The sequence below is a fragment of the Phycodurus eques genome, chromosome 20 (genome assembly GCF_024500275.1).
Source record: "Phycodurus eques isolate BA_2022a chromosome 20, UOR_Pequ_1.1, whole genome shotgun sequence".
Lineage (NCBI taxonomy): Eukaryota > Metazoa > Chordata > Actinopteri > Syngnathiformes > Syngnathidae > Phycodurus > Phycodurus eques.
Window position 1 is genome coordinate 138,419 of NC_084544.1, and position 26,980 is coordinate 165,398.

General features: G+C 49.0%; 2 protein-coding genes across 6 annotated transcripts; one reads left to right on the plus strand and one right to left on the minus strand.

The window, feature by feature from the left end:
- Positions 1 to 29: 29 nt before the first annotated feature.
- Positions 30 to 7,722, plus strand: LOC133396013 (GON-4-like protein). 2 transcript variants are annotated; one of them, XM_061665403.1, is made up of 22 exons: positions 30 to 261; positions 611 to 751; positions 813 to 991; positions 1,069 to 1,143; positions 1,214 to 1,264; positions 1,685 to 1,738; positions 1,805 to 1,900; positions 1,973 to 2,062; positions 2,133 to 2,270; positions 2,376 to 2,592; positions 2,700 to 2,801; positions 2,869 to 2,909; positions 2,987 to 3,274; positions 3,928 to 4,005; positions 5,011 to 5,179; positions 5,252 to 5,402; positions 5,483 to 5,630; positions 5,699 to 5,815; positions 5,907 to 6,278; positions 7,018 to 7,184; positions 7,251 to 7,353; positions 7,417 to 7,722. In XM_061665403.1, the coding sequence occupies exons 2-22, from the start codon at positions 640 to 642 to the stop codon at positions 7,534 to 7,536; spliced, it is 2,868 nt and encodes a 955-aa protein (XP_061521387.1). In that variant the 5' UTR covers positions 30 to 261; positions 611 to 639; the 3' UTR covers positions 7,537 to 7,722. The 2 variants fall into 2 exon arrangements, with proteins under 2 accessions (XP_061521387.1, XP_061521386.1); XM_061665402.1 differs by having other exon boundaries at positions 32 to 261; positions 3,919 to 4,005.
- A 1,571-nt stretch (positions 7,723 to 9,293) lies between these two features.
- Positions 9,294 to 26,423, minus strand: ints3 (integrator complex subunit 3). Of its 4 annotated transcripts, XM_061664940.1 has the most exons (30): positions 26,296 to 26,420; positions 23,630 to 24,004; positions 23,302 to 23,385; positions 21,764 to 21,847; positions 21,570 to 21,683; positions 21,413 to 21,497; positions 20,333 to 20,399; positions 20,121 to 20,262; positions 19,913 to 20,042; positions 19,082 to 19,179; positions 18,809 to 19,000; positions 18,634 to 18,721; positions 18,479 to 18,558; positions 18,315 to 18,406; positions 17,424 to 17,530; positions 17,231 to 17,347; positions 17,029 to 17,158; positions 16,887 to 16,941; positions 16,707 to 16,810; positions 16,430 to 16,594; positions 14,820 to 14,973; positions 14,684 to 14,752; positions 14,542 to 14,617; positions 14,355 to 14,468; positions 13,082 to 13,130; positions 12,781 to 12,948; positions 11,669 to 11,769; positions 11,488 to 11,560; positions 9,638 to 9,794; positions 9,294 to 9,556 (listed from the first exon to the last, which is right to left on the minus strand). In XM_061664940.1, the coding sequence occupies exons 2-30, from the start codon at positions 23,711 to 23,713 to the stop codon at positions 9,479 to 9,481; spliced, it is 3,057 nt and encodes a 1,018-aa protein (XP_061520924.1). In that variant the 5' UTR covers positions 23,714 to 24,004; positions 26,296 to 26,420; the 3' UTR covers positions 9,294 to 9,478. The 4 variants fall into 4 exon arrangements, with proteins under 4 accessions (XP_061520924.1, XP_061520922.1, XP_061520923.1 ...); XM_061664938.1 differs by having other exon boundaries at positions 11,488 to 11,769; positions 26,296 to 26,421; XM_061664939.1 differs by having other exon boundaries at positions 18,315 to 18,558.
- Between the last annotated feature and the right edge of the window lie 557 nt (positions 26,424 to 26,980).

A 26,980-nucleotide genomic window follows, 5' to 3' on the forward strand; every position in this document is an offset into this window, starting at 1 on the left:
TGTGATTGGAGCAGTGAAGGCGTTCACGATTCAGTTATATGTATGTATTTCATTTTGTTTTACGCTTTTGAAGTAAGTAGACGCCCAACACGACGATGTGCTGTCGTGTGCCAGGATTCCACACGGTGGCGCTAATGGGAGGAGATGAAGATTAAAAACACGTAGAAGAAGAAGACGACGGCGACAGCGGGGGAAGACGGTCACTTGTAGCAACAAAGATGACGAAGATGAAGTTAAAGATGATGAAGATGTCCATCTGATGTGTGTTTGTGTCCATCTTTCGACACTGTTATAACCTCCGCCGCGGAGGTTTTTGAGTTTGTTAGCATGTTAGCTCCCGTTCCAAATGCTAATAGACGCTAACTGTGAGCTGATTGAGGTTAATTGCTCTCTCCATTTAAGTCAAAGTATAAATGTAGAAAGTGAAACGTTGTGTACGTTTTATTTTGTAAAATTGCCTCAACATTGAAATAGAAGCTGTAGGGAATGTTCTAAATGTTATGAATAGACTAGGGGGTCGACGAAACCATTCATTTATAGCTCCATTTGACAACAATTGAAATGAGCTTGTTTGTTTTTATTTTCATTCCTGTCTATTCATAACCCTTAGTTCAGAGAGTTCAGAGGTTATGTTGATCCATGATGAAGACTGCCTGCAAACGTCTGAAAGTGGAAGCGTTCGGCCTTCCCTCGCCCGAGCGTGCCGCCGATGACGACGACGACCCGGACGCCAAACTCATCATCACTACGGGTAACGCACACTAACACGGCGACAGCATCCCGGCATCTAATTGGCCAACTCTGCGTGTCAGATGACGAGTGCGTCGGGAGTAGAACGGCGAGGAGGAAGCGGAGGAAGCCGACGGAGGAGGGAGGTGATGAAGAGAGGAGGGGAGAAGGCTTGGCGATCGACAGACAGCTCGACCAATCGCTGGAGAGCAAGTCCAAACAACACAAGCTGACCAGCGTCAACGTTCGCAACATTATCCACGTGAGTGAGTGTGTGTGTGTCTTGTGTGTGCGTGTACTTGCCCAGACCTTCTCCTGACATTGACCTTTGCCCCGCAGGAAGTGATCACCAATGAGCACGTGGTGGCGATGATGAAAGCTGCCATCAATGAGACGGAAGCCGTGCCACCGTTCGTAAGTTCTGACTGCGTTTGTCTCCATCGATCGATTGATTGATTGACCGATTGAGCGATTGCTTCAACAGGAGCCCAAAATGACCCGATCCAAGCTGAAGGAAGTTGTGGAGAAAGGCGTGGTGAGACTTGCGCTGTGCTGGGAATCCTTCACTCTTCACTCTTTCCCTTCCTTCCCTCCTCCGAGGGATTTTTACATAGTGGACAATTTGCAGTAGTTCACTGAAAAGTACCCTAAAAATCCTGTCAGAGTGATTCAGGTGTCGGGAATGAGCAAATGATTGCTCGGAATCACTGGCTCCTTCCCGACTCCCACATCACAAAAAGGGGCTTTTTTTAGATAGCAACTACATGACTAATACTCCCTAATCAATACAATTAATTGAATACTACCTAATTGGAAATGATCAATTTAATTCTACCTAATCACTATGTAGGGCTTCTGCTCCAGTTGTCTCATCAGTCAAATGAACGATAGTTTTGGAACACTAACTCGGGCGTCGATAATGACATCATTGCTGTCCCCGCTCACTTCCTATCAGGTGATCCCAGCCTGGAACATTTCGCCCATCAAGAAGAGCAGAGACATCGGCAAGGTCAAAGCTTAAAGTTGACCTTTGTTGTTGAGGTCAAAGGTAGCCAAGATGCATTTGTGTTTTCAGGTTCATCAGTTTGTGGACATCCCTCTGGCCGAGGAAGACTCCTCCGATGAAGAGTATCGTCCCGACGACGAAGACGAGGACGAGACGGCCGAAGACGTGAGGCTGCGATCTGATTTGCCGCTGACAGGATGCATTGACGACGTCACTAACGGCACTTTGATGCGGCAGACGTTGCAGGAGAGTGACTTTGAGAGCGCGGCGTCGCCCCCTCGAGGACGCGGACCGCACCCTGACGTTAGCCGGCACGGCGCCCGAAAGGTAACCACGGCAACACGCGTGTTTGCATGTGTGCGTGGGATGTCACACGAGGTACTTCCTTTCCCCTCAGATGTTGAGGGCAGAGTCTGTCTCAATGGGTCCACCCCCCCCTCCCAAGGTTCCGCCTCCCTCAGCACAGACAGACAACTTCTTGGAGAAGCTGCACGCCGTGGAGGCGGAGCTTGCCGTGTGCATGGAACCGTACCAGGTGGAACGCCAAATTCATTAGCAGCAATATTTGTGCAAGTGCAACATCAACACATGCAGGAATGGTAAAGATGCTAATGCTAACAATCCCGCAATGTGTTGCCAGCCTCTACAGGACGCGGGCGAGGCAGCGGGCGAGGGGGGTTTGATGGCGTACCGCACGCGCTCCAAACGTCCCCTTCGGGACGTCCCGCTCGGACAGCTGGAGGCGGAACTCCGAGCGCCTGACATCACGCCGGACATGTACGACTGTGGCTCCGCCCACGAGGACAGGGACTGGACTGATTGGTTGAGAGGCCTGATGACCTCTGACATGGACGACGGTGACGAGTCAACTACTGAAATAATATATATATATATATATATATATATATATATACATAGATATACACACACGCACACACAACTTGACGTGTGAGTTTGTGTTCAGAGGAGTGCGATGATGAGGATGATCCAGAGTACAACTTTCTAGCTGACGTCGATGAACCTGACCAGGAGGATTACCGCGACGATAAGGCCGTACGCATCACCAGTCAGTACACACACACACGCACACGCACACACACTCACCCCAATGTGATGGTGATGATGTTCTACAGAAAAGGAAGTCAACGAACTGATGGAGGAGCTCTTTGAAACGGTGAGAGACCCACACACACACACACACACACACACACGCACACACAGCAAAGTTATCTATGTGTGTGCGCGTGTTAGTTGAAAGAGGATCTGGCGGGCCAGGAAGTGGACGATGAAGGCCACGAGGAAGAGGAGTCCCAGGAGGACGCACGCACACACGCCAAGCATGATGCGGCCGCACATGCGTGTCACACAACCGAGGAAGCACGCGGCGGCGAGGCAGAGGATGGCCGACCAATGGGAGAGCGGCGTACCGTCATGCAGCAGTTGATGTTCATGAAGAGCGCACAACAACACGCACAACGTGCACACGCACTAACGCTGGACACACGACACAGGAACACACTCAAGCAGCAAGTACAGCAGGTACGCGCACGTACACACACTCACATTTAAAGACATTCACATTTATTTCACATAAAAAAAAACAAGTGAACTAAAGTGCAACGTGTCGAGCGGAAAGCAGGGCTAACTGACACGACCGCATGTCTACACTAAAGTCAACATCGTTAGCTAATTGAGTATAACCTGCCAGCGCGAGTTAGAACATATCTTAATGCCTCCGCAGGCGGGCGAGGGGAGGCACATCAATAGGGGGTCTTTCAATCGTCAAAATAGACCCTAACACGAGCTGCATGGCCACAACTGACGCCCAGTCACTTAGCATGCAAACTGGCTAACGGTTAACCAGTTTGCAGCCAGCCAACTCAACGCTCTCATTCGCTGACACCTATGTCACTCGCCGCACCAGGTCTTTAAAGCCACACACATTCAAAGTCACAAATGCTACAAGTTAGAACTTAACGCAAGTGACCCCGAGTGGAATAGAATAGTACATGAACCTCACATGCACATTTCATAGTCTAATCATGCAAAATCTACTTGTATTCGACTATACGATTAATTGATTGGTTAACAGGTAGAATGACTGATTCTAAAAATATTTGATAGCTTGCAGCCTTACATCTAACCGTGTGTGTGTGTGTGTGTGTGGGTGCGTGCATGCAAAGCACGTGCAGCTGCTGGTACAGATCCACCTTCTAACGTCGCCTGTGGAAGAACTTCGCAATGAGGCTGAAACGACTCAACATTTCTTGGTAACAAACGAACAAATGAAATCTGTTGGGAATCACTCTCCAACCACTATATAGTAAGTCGGCCATTTTGTAGAGCTGTTGGAATGTTTTACCGGGTGGAGTGGAAAGGACAGACATTTTTGAAAACTCTCAAAATAATAAATGGTAGCTGCAGTGCTGCTGTACTGACATCAAAGTGTTGGTATTGAAATAGACACAATCAAGTATGAAAGACAATATCCATCACGTGGTGTCCGTTTTCATTGCTTCATTTGGGTGACTTCCACGCGAAGAGCTTCCTTCAACTCGTCCAGTGTACGGGGTCTATGCGCATACACACGTGCCTTGGTGTCCTCACCAAAAATAACAACACATGGACAAATTAGGGGCAGAGCACCAAACCTGAAAATGAGGCGGTTACCGAAAAGAGGAGGAAGAACGGCCATCGACGCCGCATTTGGCTGGTGAAAGCGCACGTCGGATAGGAATGTGTCTTGGTCGCAATTCAGGCAGAGCGAAGTTATTCATCATCTCAACGTTAACACAGATCACACGAGAGCAAATCAACAGCGATGTCGTAGAGAGTGGAAACCAACTTCCATCACCGCCTTCACAAATGCAGCAATGAAAACGGCCGTACACCACATGATGGCTGTTGTCTCCCATACTCGATTGTGTCAAATGCTATTTCAATACCAACGCATTGTCAATAACATTTGTGCAGCTTCCATTTATTCTTTTGTGAGTTTCCGAAACATCTGTACTTTCTGCCCCACCCTGCATTAAAAGGCTGTTGAAGGAAGTGGAAATGATCATTCTGAACACAGTCGTTTGCGTTTGGAATCATTCACTCGTTCCCCACTCCTTTCTGTATATATGGATTTTTACAGAACTATTTCGACGCGCTATATAAAAATCCCTGTATAGTGGTTGCGTGGTAGCGAATGATTCCCAAAGCGAAGAAACGCGCACATGACGTGACGACACGCCGTTCACCCACTACCCGCGCTGTGTTTCGTGTGCTAGTTTGAATTGGACGTGTTGGCGCAGCGAGCTGAGCTGATGATGTCATCGCAGCGTAGCAGCGCTTTCAGGGCATCCAACCTGCAGGGGGCGCTAAAGCTGCTGGATGCGCTGCGGGAGCAACCTGTGGCCTACGTGCGCCGCAAACACATGCCCGACGCACGCGGAAAAAGTCAGTCGCCCTCGCCGTTGCGGCTTGAGTTTTGTGTTGTGCCGTTAGCGACCTGTGTTCGTGTCTTTCCAGTGCGACGTTTTGCAGTGATGCCCGCTGAGCTGGCGTGGATCTTTGTCACGCGTCCCGTCTTCCTCTACCCACAACTTCTGCCGCGTGTCAGTCTGGATCCGGCTCTCTACTCCCCCCGCAGGACAGCGGCATTCACTGCAGCAGAAGACTGGTATACACGCACACACAGTCAACCACAGACCAAGCAAATTGGAGCCTGCCAAACAGGAAATTGTGTGTGTGTGGATACAGTCTGCTGGTTGTGGGTCTGCAGAACTTGGAGGGGGCACGTGACCCCGCCAGGCTACTGTGCGACTTGTTGCTGGCCAAAAGTGTTGATCAGGTGAGACGCCGGATCCTGCAGTGCTGCAGACCAGGAACCCCCGACAACATCGTCAAGGTAACACACACGCACATGCACAAATCCTATGTATGATTGAAGTTAAGCGCGTGTGCGCGTGTGTGTAGGCATTCCGGCACAAGCGTGTTGTTCCTCGCATGCCGCTGGCATGTGCTCGTGTTGCTGCGTCGGAGCAGCGCCCCCCCGTGGAGAGAGATGTGAGGCTCATGCCCCTGTGGCTGCTGGTGAGATGCCTCAACACACACACACACACACACACACAAACGTACGCGTACCCGTTGTGAGTATTGTGTCTGTGTGTCCCACCCCCTCCAGAGGAGTCTTCCTGTGATCTCCAAAACAGTTACCCCTCTCCCCGCATGCAAATCCTCTGGTCACATGACTCCGGTTGACTGTGCCTCCACACGCTACCCACCCCGCCTCCCACCCAACCTGCACTACCGCCGGGTGGGCTTCGTGCAGCACGCCAGCCGCACCCCGTCGCTGCCCGACCACACTGTGCCCTCTCCCGGTGGCTTCTCCCCCCAGACTCCACCCTCTCGGCGCAGCCCCGCCCCTCCGACAGCCGTGCAGAAGGTTGGCGAGGCGGAGCTTCTTGGTTTGTCCAAATCCTCAAAGAACTCCACTCTGAACGTGGGCGTGGCCAAGATGACAGTTGATGGTGGAACTTCCTGTCCTCTGCTCGAGGTACACACGTGGGCTTCATGGGAGGGGCATAGGTATAGGTTTGTGATGCCATGATGGCGAGGACGCGCTTTCACCTGCAGAAGCTTCGAAAAAAGAAAATCAGCTTTACAAATTAACTTTAGGTTTCCTAAATATGTCAAAAATGTGGTTACATGGACCACTTAAACTTGTGGAGCTCCTAGATTATCCCTAAAATGTCCATTTAAAATTTCCTTTGCAGTGATTCGGGAGTAAGGAACAAGTGAATTATTGCAAACTCAGTAACTGCATTCGCAATCATTCACTCATTCAGAACGACCTCTGCCGCAGAAGTCGGGAGAATTGGCGCACCTTGATTGCACGCAAGCCAGGCGCGTAAAAAAGGGACTTACGCACGCACGGGAGAATCTGGCCCTAAACGAATACTTCTTAATCACTGGAACCAGACACGTGTGCAGACATTGTTGGGGCAGGGTCTCAAACCAAAAAAAATGGACACCCATCTCCGAAAGGGCTGCAGCAAAAGGAGCACTTTTTTTTTTTTTTTTGGTTCAGGGCAAGATGAAGTGCTTGAGCGCCACCTAGTGGATGTGTGTGCGCATGCCTGATGCTCTAATAACATTTTAGGAACTATCTAGCAGGTCCACAAGTTGAAGTGGCCATTCAAACCCCACTGAGCATTTTAACACTTTGGGTACTTTCTTTTGAGAGGGTTCCGTAGTTAAAAGCGCATTGTTGGTGTGTCGTACACTTCTCTCAGGAAGTCCGGCCGGGCCCACGACAGGAAGTGTGCGAGTGGTCTACTGCAGCGAGCGAGCCCGGAACAACAGGAAGGGATGCGCATGCCCACCAGGAAACGATGGTGCCAGTTTTTGCTAAAAACGTCTCAACGGGTGTCAATGGAGAAAAGCTGGTTGTCTGGACCCGGTGAGGCCCGCTGACGTCGATTCCATCGCGTGCTTCCTGTTTCATCTTGTCTACTTCCTGCCTCAGAGAAGCGGACCGCCTGATTCTGACGGCCTGCCAGCAGCGAGGAGCCAATCGGAGGACGTTCCGTAGAGTCTCCGCCCAGCTGGGAAACCAGAGCGCCCGCCAGGTGAGAGACGGCGGCGTTTGTGCGGCTGTGGGTGCGATCACGTTGTAACGGACTTCTTTCCAGGTGAGCCTGCGTTTCCACGACCTCCTTCGCCTTTTTCACGTGGCCACAACACCCGCATCCTGTCCCTCTGTCGCCACCCAAGAACCGGAAACCGGAGCCCAAAAGCAGACGGAGCCCTGACAAGCTTGTAGAAAAGTTGATTACGCATATATATATATATATATACATAAATAAAATATATAAGTTGCTTACTGGATGATGTCATCCAAATGTTTACATTTGCATTGAATGAGGTCTCTGTTGTAGCAAAACATCTTTTGATATTGATGTACCGTTGTAAATAAAGTTTGAAATCTCCAAAATGAGTCACCCTTCAGCTTCATGGAATGAGTTCCTTGTTCAGTTTCAAAGCCTTGAACTCAAGTTGTCACTAATCTACTCTGTATACATACATAACACTGGGGGAACAATTTTATGTTAGTTAGATTTTTATGCTGATTAAAACTAAAATTGGCAGGCTGATTCCAAAATTGTTTTTTTTCCAGATAAGCAAAATTCCGCTGATTACAATTGGACTCATCTACAGCTACGTGGCTACTTGTTTGTGCAGTCACAATTGAGACAGTGCGGTGAGGTGTCATTAGTTAAAATATAAGTGGTCATGAGGAACATTTCTTTTGATAGCAAAAAACAGTAAATGAGTTTAATTTGTAACATGTAGCGTGGATGTTAACAGTTGACTTGGTCAAACCAATAACACTGGCGCTACGAACCATATGAAAGACTTGTCCCTGTGCTTGCCATCACTAAAATATATATTTTTTTCCTTTTATCAAATGATGTCTACCAGTTTTATTAACAAAAGACAAAAATAAATGAAGTAAGTATTAGTTCCATTTTGTGGTCAAAAGTTTTGACCGCAACAAGGAAACGTCAGAATCCCGTGGCGGAGTCATTAAGCAACAGTTCCACTGTAAAAATCAACAAAGACGAGCAAGCAAGCATAGGAATACAGTGAAGTCATAAATAAAACAATGAAGTACTTACAAGAAGTCCAGTCGAAGGAAGACGTCCGAAGAGCTGCAAGCTAGCTGTCATCTTAGCTCAATGAAAACCGTCTGAAAATTCTCCAATTCTTGGAATACATTTAAATTAAAAGGGTCATAGTGTCACATCATTTTTCAAATTCTCTTTATTAGAAAACAGGAAGTTAAAAGTGGTTGACCAGGAAGTGGCATCACTACGGCTCCACCTTCGCATGTCTTTGGCATCCCATCCCGTGAGTCAGGTGTGGCATGGCGGGGCCGTTGTCGGCGTTCCGGTGAAACAGAGACTCTCGGCGCCGCGTGCACGGGCTCCACGCCAGAACCGCACGAAAGCCATAAGGGGTCGTGACCTTGGCCACATGAGGCAGCGACAAGGCCGCGCGCGTCGTCGGGTCACAGTCCGAGTACGCCTCGGTCGGCGAGCGTCGAGGAAGCGGCGACAGGCGGGGCGAGGCCCCCGGTAGCGGCCGGCGGTCCGGACTACGAAAGTCATCGTCGTCGTCCCGGGCGGCAGGGGGCCTGCTCTCGCCCGCTGTGGTCCGGCGGTGCGGCGGGGAGAGGAGGAACCGCGGACTGCGAGGCGGGACGAAGAAATCCGGGATTCGTTCTGGAGTCACTAGCAAAGTCCGCAGAGATGACCCTGACTTCGCCGCAGACATGACGGCCGTTAAAAACAAATCTCGACGACCTGTTCGGAACTACCACGCGAGCGGCCTCAAGAGGTTCCTTCGGGCACCGGTCGGTCCTCAAGAAGCCGCTGAAGCGGCCGCCCAGCTGCTGTCCATCACGGATGATGATGTGGGCGGGGCATCTTGGGGACAGGACACCTGCTGTCTGTCACATGACCCAGGATGCTAAACAGGAAGCGTTGAAAATAAGACTAAAAGCGGCAGGCTTTATACAAAGTGTTTTACTGCAGCGGGACAAAGAGGAAGGAGCTGCTAAAAACAACAGGAAGTCAAAACGTCCACAATTTAAGTTTCAAAAAAGACAAAGGTCACAGTGCATTGTGGGAAAATGGCCGACGCGTGTCAGGGCGAGCTAAAATTCGGTAGCGTCCGCCGAGGGCCTCGGGATCAGTCGCTGTCAGACGCTACGGCCGACGAGCATTTCCTCTTTCTCTTGGGAGCTTTGGGCTTGGAGTCTTCCTCCTCCTGAGGCACAAACAGGAAGTGACATCGGCATCAGAAACCCCCCAAGTGGCTCCACGCGTTGGCGAGCGCTCGCAAACGTACCGACGCGCTGCTGGAGGCGCTCTCCTCTTCGTTGTTGCTGGGCGGGGCCACGCCCTTGCGGGACCTGGGCGACGTGGCCGCCGCCTTCCGGCGAGACTTGAGCGGTTTGGCCTGAGAGTCTTCGTACTCTTCGGCCAACGCGAACAGGTCGCTGAACCTGCACCGACGGGTCGCGTTATCATTTGCGCCGACACCACGTTCGGGAGGTCGGGCTTCCGGGTCAAAGTTCGCGATGAAGCGAAGCTACTCTAGAACCTTTCCAGGTGGACCTAATTTGACCTTGTGCAAGACTGTTGAATGTTTCAGGACTTTTGGAGCAACAACCAACAGAAAAATTCACAACAATAAATAAACATCGTGGATGAAACAGGAGAGCCAGGCGACGCCGAACAATCCGCCACATGCCCAAACTGGAAAACAGGGTAGCGGACTTCCTGTGTATGCTGCGCTAACGAACATGACGTTTGATGGTGTGATGATGTGATTGTTTGAAGGCCAACTTGCTAAAATTTTGTTTTCTTTTCTGGCCCGTGTCTTTGGACAAAAGTGAAAGTATGCTGGAACGCCTGGGACCGGCCCCGCCGCGAATAGTGAAAATCTGCGCATAATTGATGCCCGTAATTGCATTGAAAAAATAAAATAAATAAATAATTCAGAGAATCTGCAGGTGCCAAATCACGAGTGTGTGGGGATCATTTATTTGTACAAAGCCTAAACATGGATTACTGTCATCTTTAGTGGCTCTGTTGTGTATTTATATATATTAAAAAAAAAAAAAAAAAAAAAAAAAAAAAAAAAAAAAAGGACATTGGAGAGGTTTAAAATTCCGGCGGTTGCTTTGTCTCCGCCCCATCGCCGTTCACCCGAACCGAGAGGAAGACCTTCGACTCGTTTTGCCGAATGCGTAAATTGGTTGCACACGTACCGGCTCGTCCTAAAAACAGTCGCGCAAAAAGTCCAGAAACATTCAACAGCTGCGTTCACTTGGAAATACTTGACAGCGGACAGACAGAAGGACGTCTGCTAAACCGCCAATTGGCAATTTTCACCAATAAGCGGCACATTTGCCCATTCGAATAGTTTCAACCACCAAAATAGCACCGTTATGATCCCAAAACACTTCATTCGCATTTCAAACAGTACTTTACCTCTAAAGAAACTATTCTGAGGACGATGATGATGATGAAGAGCGTTAGCAGTGCAATTTTAAAAGCAAACGCACGAGTGGCATCGATGGTGCCGACGGGAACTCGGCCGCTTCTCGGACGGCGCTTGCGTTTCCTGACCGGGGGCCGCCGGACGCACGCGGCGACAACAAAAACTGGTGCTCGTCGATCGGGTTCGCCACCTTCCGCCGAGTTGACGTTAGACGTGTTTAGTCCTGGTTTGGCCAGAGCAGTCGCGGCAGACACGGGCGCCGCCGTCTTATCTGAACCTCCCGCTGACTGTCATTCCCAAATCTAAGGCAGCTGCAGTTAGATTTGTGATTGGTTGAGCGAGTTGGGGGCGGGGCGAGTGAGCGCGTGGAACTTCTGCCCAGATGGCGCACACAAAACGACGTTCCGCTGTGCAAATTTGATTGCGCTTTGACGTTTTTTGGGCACGTTTACACCCGACATTTAACGTTATTGTCTCAATTAAAGAGACACTATCATACAATAAATAATCCAAAAAAATCAAGATTTGCAGACTTATTTTGCCATGTTGCAGAAAATCGCAAGAATAGAGGACTCATTCTTTCCATGAATATAAAGTCAATTATAAATATGAAGGCGTCCACTGTATCCGCATTTTAGGTTCATCCGGAAATTTCACCCGAAAGCCCGACGTCATCGGCCTTTTGTGCGTACCTCATCTTGTGTCCTTCATCGCAACTGGCCTGAACGTGCTGCAGAGCCTGAAGGATGGGAGTCTGACTGAAGACTGAGCACACGCCAACACTCGCCATCAGGACAGCCGCCACCGACCGATCAATGAATGCAAGTGTGTGTGTGTGTGTGTGTGTGTGTGTGTGTGTGTGCGCGTACTGACAGCTGTTCTTGGTGTTGTTCAGGCTCAATCTGAGGTTGTCCAGATGTTCCAGGATCTGTTCAAGAGTCAACTGAGCCAGTTTGCTGCTGGAGCTCCGGAGACTGCAAACACGCACGGACGGTGGTAAGTGTGTGGTGACTCTTTTGCACTCCGAGGGCTACACAAAAGATGTGAGAAGCACATTGCGTTGTTGCGAGAGATGTCCCGAGTCAGAGTCTTCGACTTTACGTATCTGCCGATGCAGAGTCCCCGTCCGATACGGAAAATAAATACATGCAAAAAGATAATAATATACAAAAAAATAAATATAAAAATAACAATATTGAGCATTTAGAAAATGTCAATCATTCTGTAGTAATCCTAATTGATCTAAAAGAGGAAAAACTGATTTCATGTCAGACATCCAGGGGGCAAAATGTTGCTGTGTGCGCCTTGGCCTCAAAGGGGCAGCGTGGTGCGATGCACGCATGGAGCTACACCTTTGCAGGAAGCTACAAAAGAATAGAAGAACATTACCTCGTTTTTCACACATTAGGGAGAATAGATGCCTGTGAGTATTGTCATATTATCTGTCTGTATGTGTTACTACGTAGTTTGTGTATAAATATTCCTTATTTGAAGGTAAATTCTCCCGTGATCTAATGCTAATTCTAGCTTGCCCGTCAATGGGGTTTTCCATTGACTGTTGGCGAATTCTAAATCCTTCATGTCTGTCTTGTGTTTAAATACACAATATGTTGAATTCGTTTGGTTCGCGTGTCACTTAACAGTTTAAAGAAGGCTCAGGGAATGCAGAGACTGTGTTTGTCTGAAAATGAAAAGAAGCGATCTTTTTCACCGGATCTGGATCGGCTGAAAATCACGATCGACCCCGATTTTCCATCACGTGCCTGGAATCGGGACGTCCCTAGTTGTTGTCATGGAAACGTCCTCATCTTCTTCTGGGTTGACACTTGCAGTGTATGTGTGCGTGTGTGTGTGTTACTGCTCCCTGCTGGACTCGACCCACAAGTCATGCGACAGCCTGATACCGCACAAATTAAACTGGAACTGCGACCGAGCGACCCTTCACGAGTCCTTCGGAGTACGAGTGCGTGCGTGCATGCTAGTACCTTTGCCTCTTTCGGGGTTGGTTGTTGTTCTTGATTAGTTGCGCTTTGATGTGTTCGGCCAGGGTGTCGTCGTGCTTGGACGCCCAGTGTCGCAGGAGGCTGGTGGTGAACTGGTCCTCGCTGTGACAAGGTCTGCTCAGAACCATCTTCACCATCTCCTCACTGGGCCTGACACGCGCACGCGCGCGCACGAACGCACGCACGCACGCACGCACGCACGCACACACACACACACACACACACACAGATGTGAAAGGTGCGCTTGTGCAGTCGCGTAGCAGTAGCGGCCGTGTCGTGTTACTTTTCCCGACGCAGCTGCAGCAGCAGACAGGACAAGGCCTCCGGATGTTCTACACACAAACACAAAAGGTAAAAGCGCTGTCAGCACCTCCAAGTGACTTCATACAGTTGTCCTCATAAATTTCTTGTCCCTTTTTCAGAGAATATGAACGATAACACAAAAACCTGTCTTTCACTCATGGTTAGTGCTTGGGTGAAGCGACGTCTTATCAAACAACCGTGTTTCCTCTTTTGAAATCATAATGACAACAGAAACTACACAAATGACGGTATAGACCTTGTTGACGCCTCTCCAAAGCCGGCGGGGCCCACAGTCACCATGGAATCAGGGTTAGATTTTTCTAAACACTATCTGCCAGTCAATGCCACTGCAACTGTTCTTAAATGAAAGTTGCAACTCAGCGACAACTGGAAAATGTGGTCCCGCTGTAACAATAGTTACCTCAGCGGGTAGGGGGTAAAAAGAAAAAAAGATTGACGGCAAAAACTGGACTATTTATTTAGAACACTTAAATACACACGATTGTAACTGTTTTTTTTTTTTTAAAGTCTCTGAGACTTCCGGTTTGTGCTGTAAAGCAGAGATTAAATTAAAAGTAAATAACAATATTGTAGCATTGGAGGAATCCCCAGCATGCCGAGCGTCTTTGTAAATAGTTGTCAGAATGTTGTGTTCTTGTTAGTTAGTGGTAATTAGCCCCTTATCATGTTAGTTGATAGACTTTTTGTGTGTTCATGTTCCCTCTTTTTGCCGCTGTTGTTTGTTAATTGTGTTTTTAATGATTTGGGCTCGTGAGTGAGTGTGGCATCGCGACTAATGACTTGCCGCACTGTCGCTCAGTGGCCGACGTTTGTAATGACAGGTTGGCAAAATCTCGGCTGAATGCGGCGTGTGCAGGCACGCTGGTTCGCGATCCTGCCATTTTAAGACGACACCGTTTCGTGAATTTGAGAACGGTGGTTTCGATACAGACCTAGGAAAAAGGTTAGACAGCTCTCATCATGTCGGAGAATATGTTGTGTCTTTTTTCACGTATGTATGCACCAACTGAATTGTGTTCTAAAGATACGTGCGTCTTTCCGCTGTTTCTTTTTTGGGATTTTTCTTTTTTATTATTATCTCGCAGTCATGTTTGCACAAGCTCGAATTTTGAAGTCGGCTAAAATGAAAGCAAGAGGAGCATCTGGAGTTTTTGTTTCTCTCACCAAGTTGTGGACGGAACGATTAGAGCGTCAAGCCGAGCCTACGATAATGACGACGATGATGAAGCTACCTTTGTACTTGAGGTGCTGCAGGATGGGAATGATGGTCTCCAGAGGGATGCTGTGTGCTAGGAACAGCTGCCACGTGCTGTACTGCTCAAACGTCTCCCAATCCAAAGACTGGACTGCCAAACACAAGAAGAAGCCCGTCAGCCGGCGCCACCTGCTGTCCGCAGACCACGGCGAGCGTGTGCTCACTTAGGATGTTGAGGACGGAGTCTTTTCGGAACATGACCAGGTTTCCCATCATCACGTGACACATCAGCTCCTGCAACTGCACGGCACGTTAGCACCGCCATGCTAATAAGCTAAGCCCCTAGCTAGCCGTTCCGTTCGCTACCTGGGTGGAATCGATGACGGCGACGATCATGTTCAGCAGCTCGCCGCTTCGCAACGTCTGATCTGGAAACTGAAAGCAAACCCGTTCAGACCCTGTGTGTGTGTGTGTGTGGCCGTGCGCATGCGTGCGTGTGCACCTCCGAGTAGATTGAGGGCGTCAGGTAGCAAAGCAGCCGCACGTCGTCCTCCTGACACGCCTTCATGTCCATCATGAGACACGTGTGGAGATCTCCGAGCGCCGTGGCCTGGGCGAACGACTCGTACAGCATCATCTTGCCATTTGCCGCTTTACTGCAAGCACGCACGCGCACACAGACACGCACGCATTAGAGCAGGGGCGTCAAACTGGATTTGCTCACGGGCCGTATTGTAGTTTAGGCTGCCTTCCGGGTCTGTTCTAACAATAAATCAATGTAGAATGGCGAGGGCTGTAAGAAGACAGCAGAAACGCCGCTTGTGTATACGGACCTTGTTTCAAGGTCATCGGTACGTTTACGGTAATCCCCCGTTTATCGTTTATTAACCTCTACCGTACTCCTAAAAGGCTCAGAAAGTTACTTGAAAAGTGACGCGTCAGTCACGAACGAAACGGCTCGAAGATCCGACGAGAGCCTCTCATCGATCGCTGAAGAGAGAGCTCGCATGTGACCGGTCAATACGTCTGGCGTCGTCTCCCTCTCCGACTGTGCGGAGCGGGGACGGAGACGCGGGAGCGCACAGACGAGGAAGGAAGACGATAAGAAAAACAAGAGAAACCACCAACATGCTGGTAAGGAATTGTTAAGAAAAGGAGTGGTCGCAGGAAAAGGCCTAAAATCTGGACACATTTCAAATGTATTGAGAAACCCAAAGACAAGAACCCGCCCGGACACTCATCCGTGCAATGGACGAATAAAGACAAGCATTTTAGCCTGATATTATTCATGAAGGTTCCAGTGTATCTAATGACGCTGGAGACGTGCACCGTCGCAACGTCAGTCCCTCCTGAGGGAATGTTGGCCAAAAAGGGCAGATCATTTCCGACAGAAGAAACCGGATTAGCTCCTCAAAGCTGAGGCACTTGCTTTCTAGAGTTATCTGAATGAATGATCAGCATTACTGCTGCCATCCCTGCGTCCGTTTTCCTTACCAATCGCGGGCCACATATAAACAAACAAGCGTTTGCACTCACATTCGCACCTACGGCGAAGGTAGAGTCTTCAATCAACCGAGCACGCATGTTTTGGGGATGCGGGAGGAAAGCGGAGTACTCGGAGAAAAGCCACCCATGTACTGCTGCCATATTCAAATCAAATAGCCAATCTAGCTAACCTAATGTGCAGGTGAGTAACAGCACGAACTAAATAAATAAATCAACAATGCTGAATCTGCAAAAAGTCAACCGCAATATAGCGTGGAATTACTGCGATGGAATTTGTTGTGGCTTTAGCTTGATCTGGCTGTTTAAAAGCCTCTTGGAGTTACATTTGAATTCCGTTTTTTGAAAAACATGGCTCGCCGTGACATCTGCTGGCAGAAGCTGAGCTGCACTGTGTTTGTTTTAAAGACTACGTCCGTGGCTAGAGTGCGAGTCGGTTCCACTTCCTGAGCCTCACCTGAAAATGTACGTGACAGTTTTGGACGTTTGGAACTTCGTTTCATCGTTGACATTTGGATTGCCAGCTTTGAACAGAACTCCGAACCCATAAAATGACACGGCGGGCTGGATTTGGCCCGCGGGTCTCGCCTTGGCACGAGGAGGCGTCACCTGGCTTTGAGGTAGTAGAGGAGGTGGTAGCCGATCTTGGGTTGCTTCTGGTAAAGTTCCGCCAGCATGTCCAGAAGAACCGAGAAGCCGCTGTTGTCCTCCTGCATGGTCACCAGGTTCCTGAACACTAGACACACCGCCTTGCACACAGATTCCTCCAGGGACCTGACACGCACGCACGCACGCGCGCGCACACACACACACACACACACACACACACACACACACACACACATGAGACCAAGTAAACATACGCACACACGGCCGGCAGCCTTACTCGTCAGTGATGTCTTCAGGCAGGACGTCTCCTCGGAAATGTTCCTTAAAGATTTCCGCCAGACACGACGCTAAAGCCGACATCTGCTCCGTGTCAAAGTCCTCCTGTGACACACACAACCTTGTAGTGGCTTATGGATGTGTGTGTGTGTGTGTGTGTGTGTGTGTGTGCGCGTGCGACCTCCAGGATGAGGTCCACAATGTCCTGCATGACTTCACACTGCGTCTCCGTGTCACTGAGGAAAATCAGTTTCATTTTTACCGAATGATTATTGATCGATCGACTGAACGTAGCAACTTCTGCATCCGGGTTGACCTCTGACCTTGACTTCTGCAGCTGGACAACCTTTTCCTTCATGGTGTCTTCTAACTGGTCGAGCCAGGGTGTGATGTCAGCAGGCTCCTCCACTACAGCCTCTCTGATTGGATGAAACCTGAACTCGCGCTTCTTCCCTACGCACACGCACACACACTAATATAAATAGGAATTATTATTATTGTTATTGTGAGGATGATGAAGATGACCTTTGTTGTTGACCTCCTCCTCATCATCACTGAAGGCTGCTTCTGTGTTGTCATAGCAACCTTCCTCCTTGTCCATCATGTGCTCCATCTCCATGCATGTCATCTCCTCCATTTTCACTGCGCACACACACAGACACATTACGTCCACACGCAGCATAGAAGCGTGTGCGCAAGCGCACGCGTGTACACGCACCTTCCATAGGTGGAGAGGGGGCGCTGCAGAACTCTGGGAATCTTTCTCTGAGCATGGAGCGAAGTTCTCGGTCCAACTTCGGGTTGTCGAACAACGGCGCCAAGTGCCTGCCAGAGTAAAACCAAAAAGTAGCGCAGGCCGCCATCTTGGTGGAATTTTCTCCAAAATATGGAATGAGCACTTCAAAGGGTTCGAAAATCCTCCAGAACAAATTCAGGAAAGAAACAACAACTGATAACTGATGTACATGATTTATTCTACGGCTCTTCTCAGCAATAATGTTCCACTTACGTTATTTCATTTGCGTTTCTATGGCAAGTGACGCCGTTTGAAATGTCACACTCATTTGGACGCAACTAAAACTTTCCAGCCAATGGGAGGAGGGCTTCCCCAAGTAGCAGACGAAACGAAAGGCTCCAGGATACATGATTGGAGCAGCCTTGTTTCATGTTCCTTTTCAGTGCCGGTCCAACTACAAAAGGTATAGCCACTGACACGCCATTACAGACATAAAAGTGCATTTGTTTGTTTGCCAAGGTTGGTTACTTGGTGTTTATAAAAAAAAAAAATACTAAATTTAAAAAAGGGGGTGGGGGGGGGGGGGATTGGTCAATATAATAATATTAATGTTGATAATATAATATTTCAGCATTATGTATTACATGGGACAATTTGAAATTTTGTTTGAGATTTTAGCAGGAATCATGGAAGTTGATTGATTGATTGGAAGCCACATAAAATGATATGGCGGGCCGGATCTGGTTCCCGGGCCTTCAATTTGACAAGCTACTCTTCCTCAGCATTTTGACATCATTTTTCATTTCGGGCTAAACTTGTCACGTTGCTACTCCAACACAATAATGTGAGTGTACGTGTGTGTGCGCGTCTTACGCCAGCACTCTCTTCTCCATGATGAACGTCAGCGAGTTGAAGACGCCCTGACGAACTTGAACTTCCAACGGAGGAAAGAAGTGAGGAATGATCTGAGGAGAGGAGGAAAGGAGGAGCCAAGTGATTCCGGGACGTCGGCGGGTCACGTGACGGCGGAGTCTCACCCGACACATGAAGTCCAGAAGCGTGGCGGTGATAGCGGGGTGAGGCTTCATGGAATGATGCATGACCAAGATGGCCGGCTCTGCGTCACACACACGACAACTCTGTCACGAGCGATCGCGACGGATCCATCGAGTTGTGCGTGCGTGCGTGTCACCTATGTTCATGATGCTGTCCTTGTCAGGGTTGAAGAACAGCCAATCGTAGAAGAGCGCCAGTTTGGCATTGGAGGCAGCCACGTTTGACTGCGCGTACGCGCACACACATACACACACACACAAAGGTGAAAGGCTGCAGCCACTGGACAGGCACGCACACGCACACACGCTTACCGTGCAGGTGGTGAGCAGCCAGCCAATGATGGCCCATCGCGGCAGGATGTCGGAGCTAAGGACCTCATTGGACGGGTGGACCACGCCGCAGATGTAACGAATCAGATCGCAGCGCAGCGATTGGCTCTCGGCCATGGACAGGTACTGCCGCTGGAACCAGTCCTGGTAGCGCTTCTGCTGCCCGAAGCGGACCTGCGCGGGGCGAGCGAGAGAGCGAGACAGTGCCGACGCACACAGGAAGTCACCTGACGGCCGCAGGAAGTCTCCGCTTACCCTGGAGGTCATGAACAGGAGCTTGGTCTCCATGTCGGGGGTCAGACGACACGCCAGGAACTTTCGGGAAGTCCGAGCTGTGAGCAGCTGCAGAATGCCTGACGCACGCACGCGCGCACGCACGTTAGACAGTGTCGCCAAGTAGACGAGAGGGGGGTTTCCCCTCACGGTCGAGCTGGGCGATTAATCGAAATTTTATCGAGATTTCAATTTTGGCTTCTCACAATCATAAAAACATAATAAAAAAAAAAAACAAGAATGTGCTGGACGGTGCCGGTGGTGCATGGTAAAAGCACCCCGAACGCACCGAGTGACGTATGCCCCACCCACCCTCCCCGAGTGGAGTTTGCTGGAAACCTAAACGCACAGCAAAACAATAACACACATTGTTATATTTGTTTTAGAAACTTCACCAGCTTAATGCTAAAAAAATCTATGGAAAGACCCATTGACCGGCTAGCAAAAATTAGCATTAGACATCACAGGAGGGATTTACCTTCAATTTACAAATATTCCTACACAAACACTGTAGTAACACAAATATACAGGTAATGTAACAAAAATTGCACGCCTATATTCTTCTAATCTGTGAAAAATGATCTAAATGAATAAAGTTGGCCAATTTCTGCTCGCAATCTTAACGCGAGTGTATCTCCGTGCGTGCACCACACTGCCCCTAAGAGGCCAAGGCACGCACAGCAGGAACAGCAGGTATTTATAATTTTTGAATGCATTAATCAATGCATAATCTAATCCTGATTTCAATACCAATTAAAATAATTGTGATGATTATTTTTTGCATAATCGCCCAGCCCGATCTCACGGTCTTACCGGTGAACTGAGGACTGAGGACTTGCGGGTTGTGGAGCAGGTCTCGCCACAGGAGATCCATCTCGGGGATCCGAGCCACGTTCTGCAGCAGGCGCACCAAATCTCTGCCAATGATCACGCACTCCAAGAACTGCGCGGCGGGACGGAACGAGGATTCAGCGCGAGACCGCACGGGGGACTGAAGCGTCGTCCCCGCCCCCCTCCTTACCTTCTCCCTCAGCATCCCGATGCAGAAGTCCACTTCCTTCTGACGTAGAGGAAGCAGGTTGGGAGCGCCGTGGTCCACGATGAGGCGCAGGAATGTGTACACAGACATGGCTATCAGCATCCCGCTCTTCAGAACCCACTCCCTCCACACACGCACACACAGACAGTTAACAAGCTGCTTTGGAATAGTGTGCGCGTGTGTGTGCGTCATACTTTTGCTCCAACAGGATGTCGAGGACGCTCTCAGCCAACCACAAGTTCTTTGTGGACACGTCTCCTCCTGCACACGCACACACGAAACGACACGATCATTCTGTGCGTGTGCATCAAGGCTATTATAGTAAACAAACTAAAACTGAAAACGAAAATGTTTTTAAAAAACAACAACTGAAACTAACTTTAGTTATAGCAAAAATTTCCTTAGTTTTCATCCATCAATTTCATACGTGAGCTTTCGGGGTTGATTTTGTTACTGTATTTATTTTGGTACGGCCATACAGAACAGGGAAGGTCCAATGGTCGTTTGGGAAGTCTAGTTCTTTTACTGTGTGTCGCCTAGAAATGACATCATTGGGGAGCGGCCAAGATATAGGCCGCTGCTTCAGATTTGTTGGACTGTGATACAGTTTAGCAGTCGTATTTGATTTGCGGATGGTTGCTGGCATGTTATTAGGTTAATACATTATTTTAAAATGGTATTTTTTGTTGACTTTTTTTTTAAATCTCATACTCAACAAATATCTTGTGTGTGTGTGTGTATATATATATATAAAGTAAATTAAATCAAAGCATTTTTGAAAAAATAAAAACTAACAAACCTCCTCTAAAAACTAATTAAAACTAACTGGATTCGGGGAGCGGCACGGTGGACGACTGGTTAGAGCGTCAGCCTCACAGTTCTGAGGAGCGGGGTTCAATCCCCGGCCCCGCCTGTGTGGAGTTTGCATGTTCTCCCCGTGCCTGCGTGGGTTTTCTCCGGGCGCTCCTCTTTCCTCCCAAAAACATGCATAAATTGGAGACTCTAAATAGCCCGTAGGTGTGCATGTGAGTGCGAATGGTTGTCTGTTTGTATGTGCCCTGCGATTGGCTGGCAACCAATTCAGGGTGTACCCCGCCTCCTGCCCGATGACAGCTGGGATAAGCTCCGGCACGCCCGCGACCCTAGTGAGGAGAAGGGGCTCAGAAAATGGATGGATGGATGGATTCGGGGAAAAAAAGTCAAAATGAAATAAAAACTAACTATAATGGAAAATCCCAAACTATTTAACCCTGGTGTACGTGTGTGCGTCTGACCTGCAATTTGTTTGAGCAGCGTCATGACAACGCCATCAGCTGCCATCACACCGCTCTTCACCAACTCTCTGACCAGCCACACCAGCTGCACGCACACAGATTTTAAGACCACCCTGATAATGAACGTGTGTGTGCCTGCGTGTGCGTGTGTGTTCACCTGCTTTCTGGGGACATCCTGCAGCTTGAGGAACTTCTCCATTAAGATTTGGTTGATCTTCACCAGGACCACATTCATCCCATCTCGGTTCACCAAAGTCAGGTCTCTGTAACACTGCGCGGACACGCACACACACACGTGTCACCATGGTGATGTCAAACATGGCGGCGGCAGGGGGACGGGGACGGTCTTACCCTCTGGGCCTGAGCCGGCTCGGTGAGGAGCAGAGCGAAGAGACCGAGACAAACCTCCTCATGCTGCTGCTGGCCTTTACACACCTGGTTGCCATGGTGACAATAAAACTGCCATCAAAACCCGTGGTGGCGGGCGGGGGTCTCATTTGTGCATCAATGCTCCGAGCGCCTCAACACTTCGACCGCGACCCGGAAGTTCTCTCATGCCGCCATATTACCGAGCTTCTCAATCGTGAATCGAGGGGTCGGGATCGCAGAGTAACAAGCCCAGCTTTAAATTCACAATCTTTGAAAATTCCGAAATCCCTCGGTGGTCTCGGCCCGCAGTACTTGTCCGAGCCGCTCCGGCCCCACCGCACCCGGCCTTCGCCTTCCCTTCAGTCGACAGATGGACGTTTGCTAGTTCGACAAAACTTGACCCCGCTCTCTCGGTTGCTGCCCTGAAGTTGTGGAAGGAGCGACCTCTGAACCTTAGACAGCACACCTTTTTTTCCCCTCTAGAGTTCAACTCAGGTTGAGATGTTGACTTTAATCCTGTGCTACTTTATATTGTCTTTTTACGACTATTTTTTTTATTTCGCTAAATTAGTTTTACGTTGGTCTTAAAGTATATTCTTGTTATTTATTTACATGCATTGTTCTTTGCTGTGCTTATGTCTTTGTATCATTTATTGCGTCCTAAGCACTTTGGTCAACTTCATCTCTAAAAGCGGATTGGACCGGATTGTGTTTTTGTCATTCCTTGATTATTTCACTTCAACTAAACATATCATATTTTGCTGAGTCTTTCTCTCTTTTATTTGGGCTGTGTTTAATAGTGAAGTGACTTCACTCAACTGAGTGTATAATAATTGAGATGTCATTTTGCCACACGCGTTGGGCCGCATCATGAAAATCAAAACCTTCGGATGGTTCAACACTGTCGTTGCATTCAACATAACACAAACAACACTTTTCATGCAACATTTTAGTCACCCCAACTATGCGCTATACGGGCTGCGTGGGGGACGGCTGGTGAATCCCACTCACAATAACACAGCTGAGCATATTTGACGACATGAACTCAAACAAAGTGGTCAACGTGTTGGGAAAGTACTAGTAATATTTCCGCCACTGCGACGCTTGACTTTTGACAAGAATCGACGAAATGACGTCATCTTTAATTGACGTCTCGTTCTTCTCTGTGGGAGGAGCTGACATGTAAACAGAGGAGCGTGGAGGTTGCAAATACAAATTTAGGGTACGTTCGTAAATTCAATTTGACGCTCTCACTGCACTTCAGAGAGCTACAGCGCACCTCAGTTTCTATGAATTTACGAACGAGCGTGTTGGCCATTGGGATACGTCAATGCGTCCGCCATATTGAACGTGTCAGTTCTGCCTGTAAACGTCCCCTCCTGCCTGACGCTCCGGCTGCTCTGTCGGCGGGAGTGCGGCGCTCAGAATAGCCCAAACGGGACACTCCAACAACGCTCTGAATGTCTGAACGTACCCTTAGATTCAGCCCGTGCGTTATGATTATGACGTCATGAACTTACATTGGCGGTCAGAGCGTCGTTCGCTTCTCTCTCGGAAAGGCCATTGATCAAGGAGTGAACCGCTCCAATACAACGCTCCAGTTTCTATACACAGAAGCACACATACAATCAAGTGAGCAGGCAGCTCATGCGCACTTCCACTTGTTGTTGTGCATTTGTTGCCGTAGGAGGTATGCTTCCCCCCCCCCCCAATTCCAAGATAGACGCTAACGGGCTAAGCTAACGGCCGTAGCGCTCGCTAGTCATGCTAACTAGCCTACTAGCGGCCGTGTAGTTTTGCGTCCCGGGAGGTGACATAACCTCCGTGGGGGGTTCGCGGCGTTCCTACCTCCTCCAAGTCGTCTTTGGCGTCCAGTTGCGTGGACACCAGGAGGCGGCCCTGCGGCTTGGCCTTGGCCGGTGCAGCTTCCATCTGCAGCGGCCGCTTCGCCTTCCCCGCCGAGCTGAAGCCGCTGGAGGGCGCGCAGGCGTGGAAGTAGGACAAAATGTGAGGGGAGGAATAGGAAATGCTTTGTTTATTAAAGTTCCACTCGAGGAACTTCCCTCCCGTCCCGCTCCGAGCTTCTGTTCGACTTCAGGAAGTGAACGGCCATCACTACCGGCTTCTCCATCAATCACTGCTGCGATGCATCTGAGTGACGTGAAGTTTGACCAATTGCAGGAGGCGCGTTCCAGCGGAGCTGGAGCCAATCGGCAACCTGGGCTGGAAAACAAACGGTGACGTCATTTGAATCCTACGGTGGCCGAGACAGGTCAGAGCAATTGCAACCGCCCCCTTCTGTTTGTTAAATTGTAGAGTTAAACATGCCATGATTTATCACTGTTCCACAATCACTAACAGGTGCACCTCGAATTTTGATATCCATATTGAAAAAAAACACGTAAAACATTTGAACCAATGGTTGCAAGCGCGACTTACAACTTAAACCTTAAGTTGTAAATCACGCTCCTTTAAGTCTTAAAGGAAGTATTCAACTCACGAAAGCTGAGGTACTATCCCGCCTTATAAGCTACTTTATCTCTTGATGTAAACTAAGATTTCAAACCGTATAGACAAAATGCTTTTTAACTTTTTGGAAGAACAACATTCACTATGTAAAAAGATCAGTAAATCATTTATATGATTAGGGCAGCCTTAACTTCCTGGACTTTCACATCTGACACAATACATTCAAAATCAATTGGAACCCATTTTCAATTTGGAACTTTCTCCCAAATTGGATTTTTGTAAATTAGGAGGGATCAATTTCAATTTGTACAGTAATTATAATATCCAACCTGGACTGGACAGTCAAACAAGACAATGGACTGGACCCCAGTCAATGACAAAGACAAACACACATTCACACTGAGGGACATAAGAGTCTTCAATGAAGCTAACATGCTAAGATGCCAACAAGTTTGTGGAACACAGAGGGAGGACCTAACGCCACACAGAAAGGCCGGAGCTGAGATTTGAACCGTGACCTCAGTACTGGGGCAGACACCCTGTTTTCAAGATACACGCCCAAAACTCTAATTCCCATCAAGCAAGTTCCCTATTGTGAAGTACACATTGAGAAACACGAACGCGCTTCATGCATTTATTAGTCGAGTATAGAGACATGGGCGCTCAGGGGCACAGCGGCGCCGCTTCCGTTTGAGCGGCCTCAGGGTCCTCGCCTCCACGTTCAGGAGTTCCTGCCGAAGCGAAAGCCAAATCCGCCTTTCTCTCGGCCAACGCTCTGGAGGCCGCCCAGGACGTAGGTGAGGGCCTCACCGCTCCTGAGGCCGCCGGCCTCTGGCCTGCCGGGCCACGCCCCCCACACCTCTGAGGAGGAGGAGGAGACCGCGAAGGACGCAGAGTGCAGCTGGGTCAGCCCCACAGCAGGCGGCTTCGGCCGGGGGTGAGACGTCACGGTGGGGGGGACCGGCAGCAGAAGGGTCAGGGACAGAAGGGCCGGCTGGGAGCTGCCTGAATACGCACACGCCTTCATCTGAGAAAGGGTCTACTCAAGCGCGCCAAGCCTCACAATCCCTTGCAGCTCTTCCAAGTCATGTACAGTACAATTTATTACAACCTTTATTTTTTTGTACAATATTCTAATTTATGAGATCATGAATTAGAGGGGCGTTATTAGCTATAAAGCGGCACGGTGGCCGACTGGTTAGAGCGTCAGCCTCACAGTTCTGAGGACCCGGGTTCAATCCCCGGCCCCGCCTGTGTGGAGTTTGCATGTTCTCCCCGTGCCCGCGTGGCTTTTCTCCGGGCACTCCGGTTTCCTCCCACATCCCAAAAACATGCATGAATTGGAGACTTTAAATTGCCCGTAGACATGACTGTGAGTGCGAATGGTTGTTTGTTTCTATGTGCCCTGCGATTGGCTGGCAACCAGTTCAGGGTGTACCCCGCCTCCTGCCCGATGACAGCTGGGATAGGCTCCAGCACGCCCGCGACCCCAGTGAGGAGAAGCGGCTCAGAAAATGGATGGATGGATATTAGCTATAACTCATAATCATTACAATTAACAGAAATTAATCTAAATATTTCCCTGTGCATATTTTCTGAATATATAACCCTTTCAGTTTTTGAATGGAACCGCTGAAATAAATGAGCTTTTCCAGAATGTTCAAATTCACTGAGCTGCACCTGGAGGAGCAAGTCAGAAGAAATCTAATCGATTCAAATTACATCAGGTATAAACTAATGTGTCGAGATGGGAAACGAAACAAAAAAATCACATTGTGTTCCATTTCATCAGCCTAACCGCATCACGTCCAGTCATTTTTAACTTGCAGTCGCAATATCAATAAAAAACATGATGCGCTTGCTCAAATTATTTTTCTGTGTCAATTGTCAGTTGATGCGAATCCGCAAATGTTGAATGGAGACAACTGGACTCGTCATTAGTTTTTTTCCCGTTTTCCGAAAACATTCAAAAACCACTTGGGCGATTACGCAATTAGACTAACCATTTGTTCTCTACATTTGAGTTCAACAAAAAGCTTTCTTACCTTTGTGGACTTTGCAGCGGCAGTGTCCAAAATTGACGCGTCGACCCTTTTATAAGGTGTTCCGTGCCGTAAGGTCAGCGGTGGCCTTCGACCGCTGGCCCGCTGGCGAGCATTTTGGCGCAGGGTGCCTCCCAACAGCTTGATTGCATTAACGTGCTCTGGAGCACAAAAACATCTCCATGACGCCAAGCGCCAATAACACTCTGCGCTCTTCCACGTCCTCGCTTGTGGCTTACCTCGTGACCTTGGATTCATAAACTATCGACTTTGTTTCCATTTTTTAGGAGCTAGCTACTATCCAAACTGAAGTTCGCAACTGTGTTGGCAACCATTCACTCTTTCCACGGGCAGCCGTGGCCCAATGGTTAAGATCGTCGCTTGCCACCGTGGGGGACCTAGGTTCAAGACCCCGACCGGACCATCCGCCAAAGTCCCCCGTACTCACGGCTGCGGTGTCCTTGAGCAAGACACCGATACCCCGGGCGCTTCGGCAGCCCCCTACTAACGTGTACGTGTTCACTGCGATGGGTTAAATGCAGAGAACAAATTTTGTGTGCATGCATGCGTGTTCATGATGATAAAAGGTGATTCTTCTTTCCCAACTACCTAATCAGTATGCAGTAGATTGTTCCACTGAAAAATCACATTTTAGGGATCGGGGAGTCAGGAATGAGTGAACTTTTCA

Excerpts from the sequence above, each read along its gene's own strand:
- LOC133396013 (XM_061665402.1), top strand. The coding sequence starts at position 640 with ATGATGAAGACTGCCTGCAAACGTCTGAAAGTGGAAGCGTTCGGCCTT. Across the intron at positions 752-812 it reads CAAACTCATCATCACTACGG|ATGACGAGTGCGTCGGGAGT; the intron begins GTAACGCACACT and ends TCTGCGTGTCAG. Across the intron at positions 992-1,068 it reads ACGTTCGCAACATTATCCAC|GAAGTGATCACCAATGAGCA; the intron begins GTGAGTGAGTGT and ends TTTGCCCCGCAG.
- ints3 (XM_061664937.1), bottom strand. The coding sequence starts at position 23,713 with ATGGAAGCTGCACCGGCCAAGGCCAAGCCGCAGGGCCGCCTCCTGGTG. Across the intron at positions 21,848-23,301 it reads ACGACGCTCTGACCGCCAAT|GTGTGTAAAGGCCAGCAGCA; the intron begins GTAAGTTCATGA and ends CATGGCAACCAG. Across the intron at positions 16,942-17,028 it reads GTCCAGCTGCAGAAGTCAAG|TGACACGGAGACGCAGTGTG; the intron begins GTCAGAGGTCAA and ends GATTTTCCTCAG.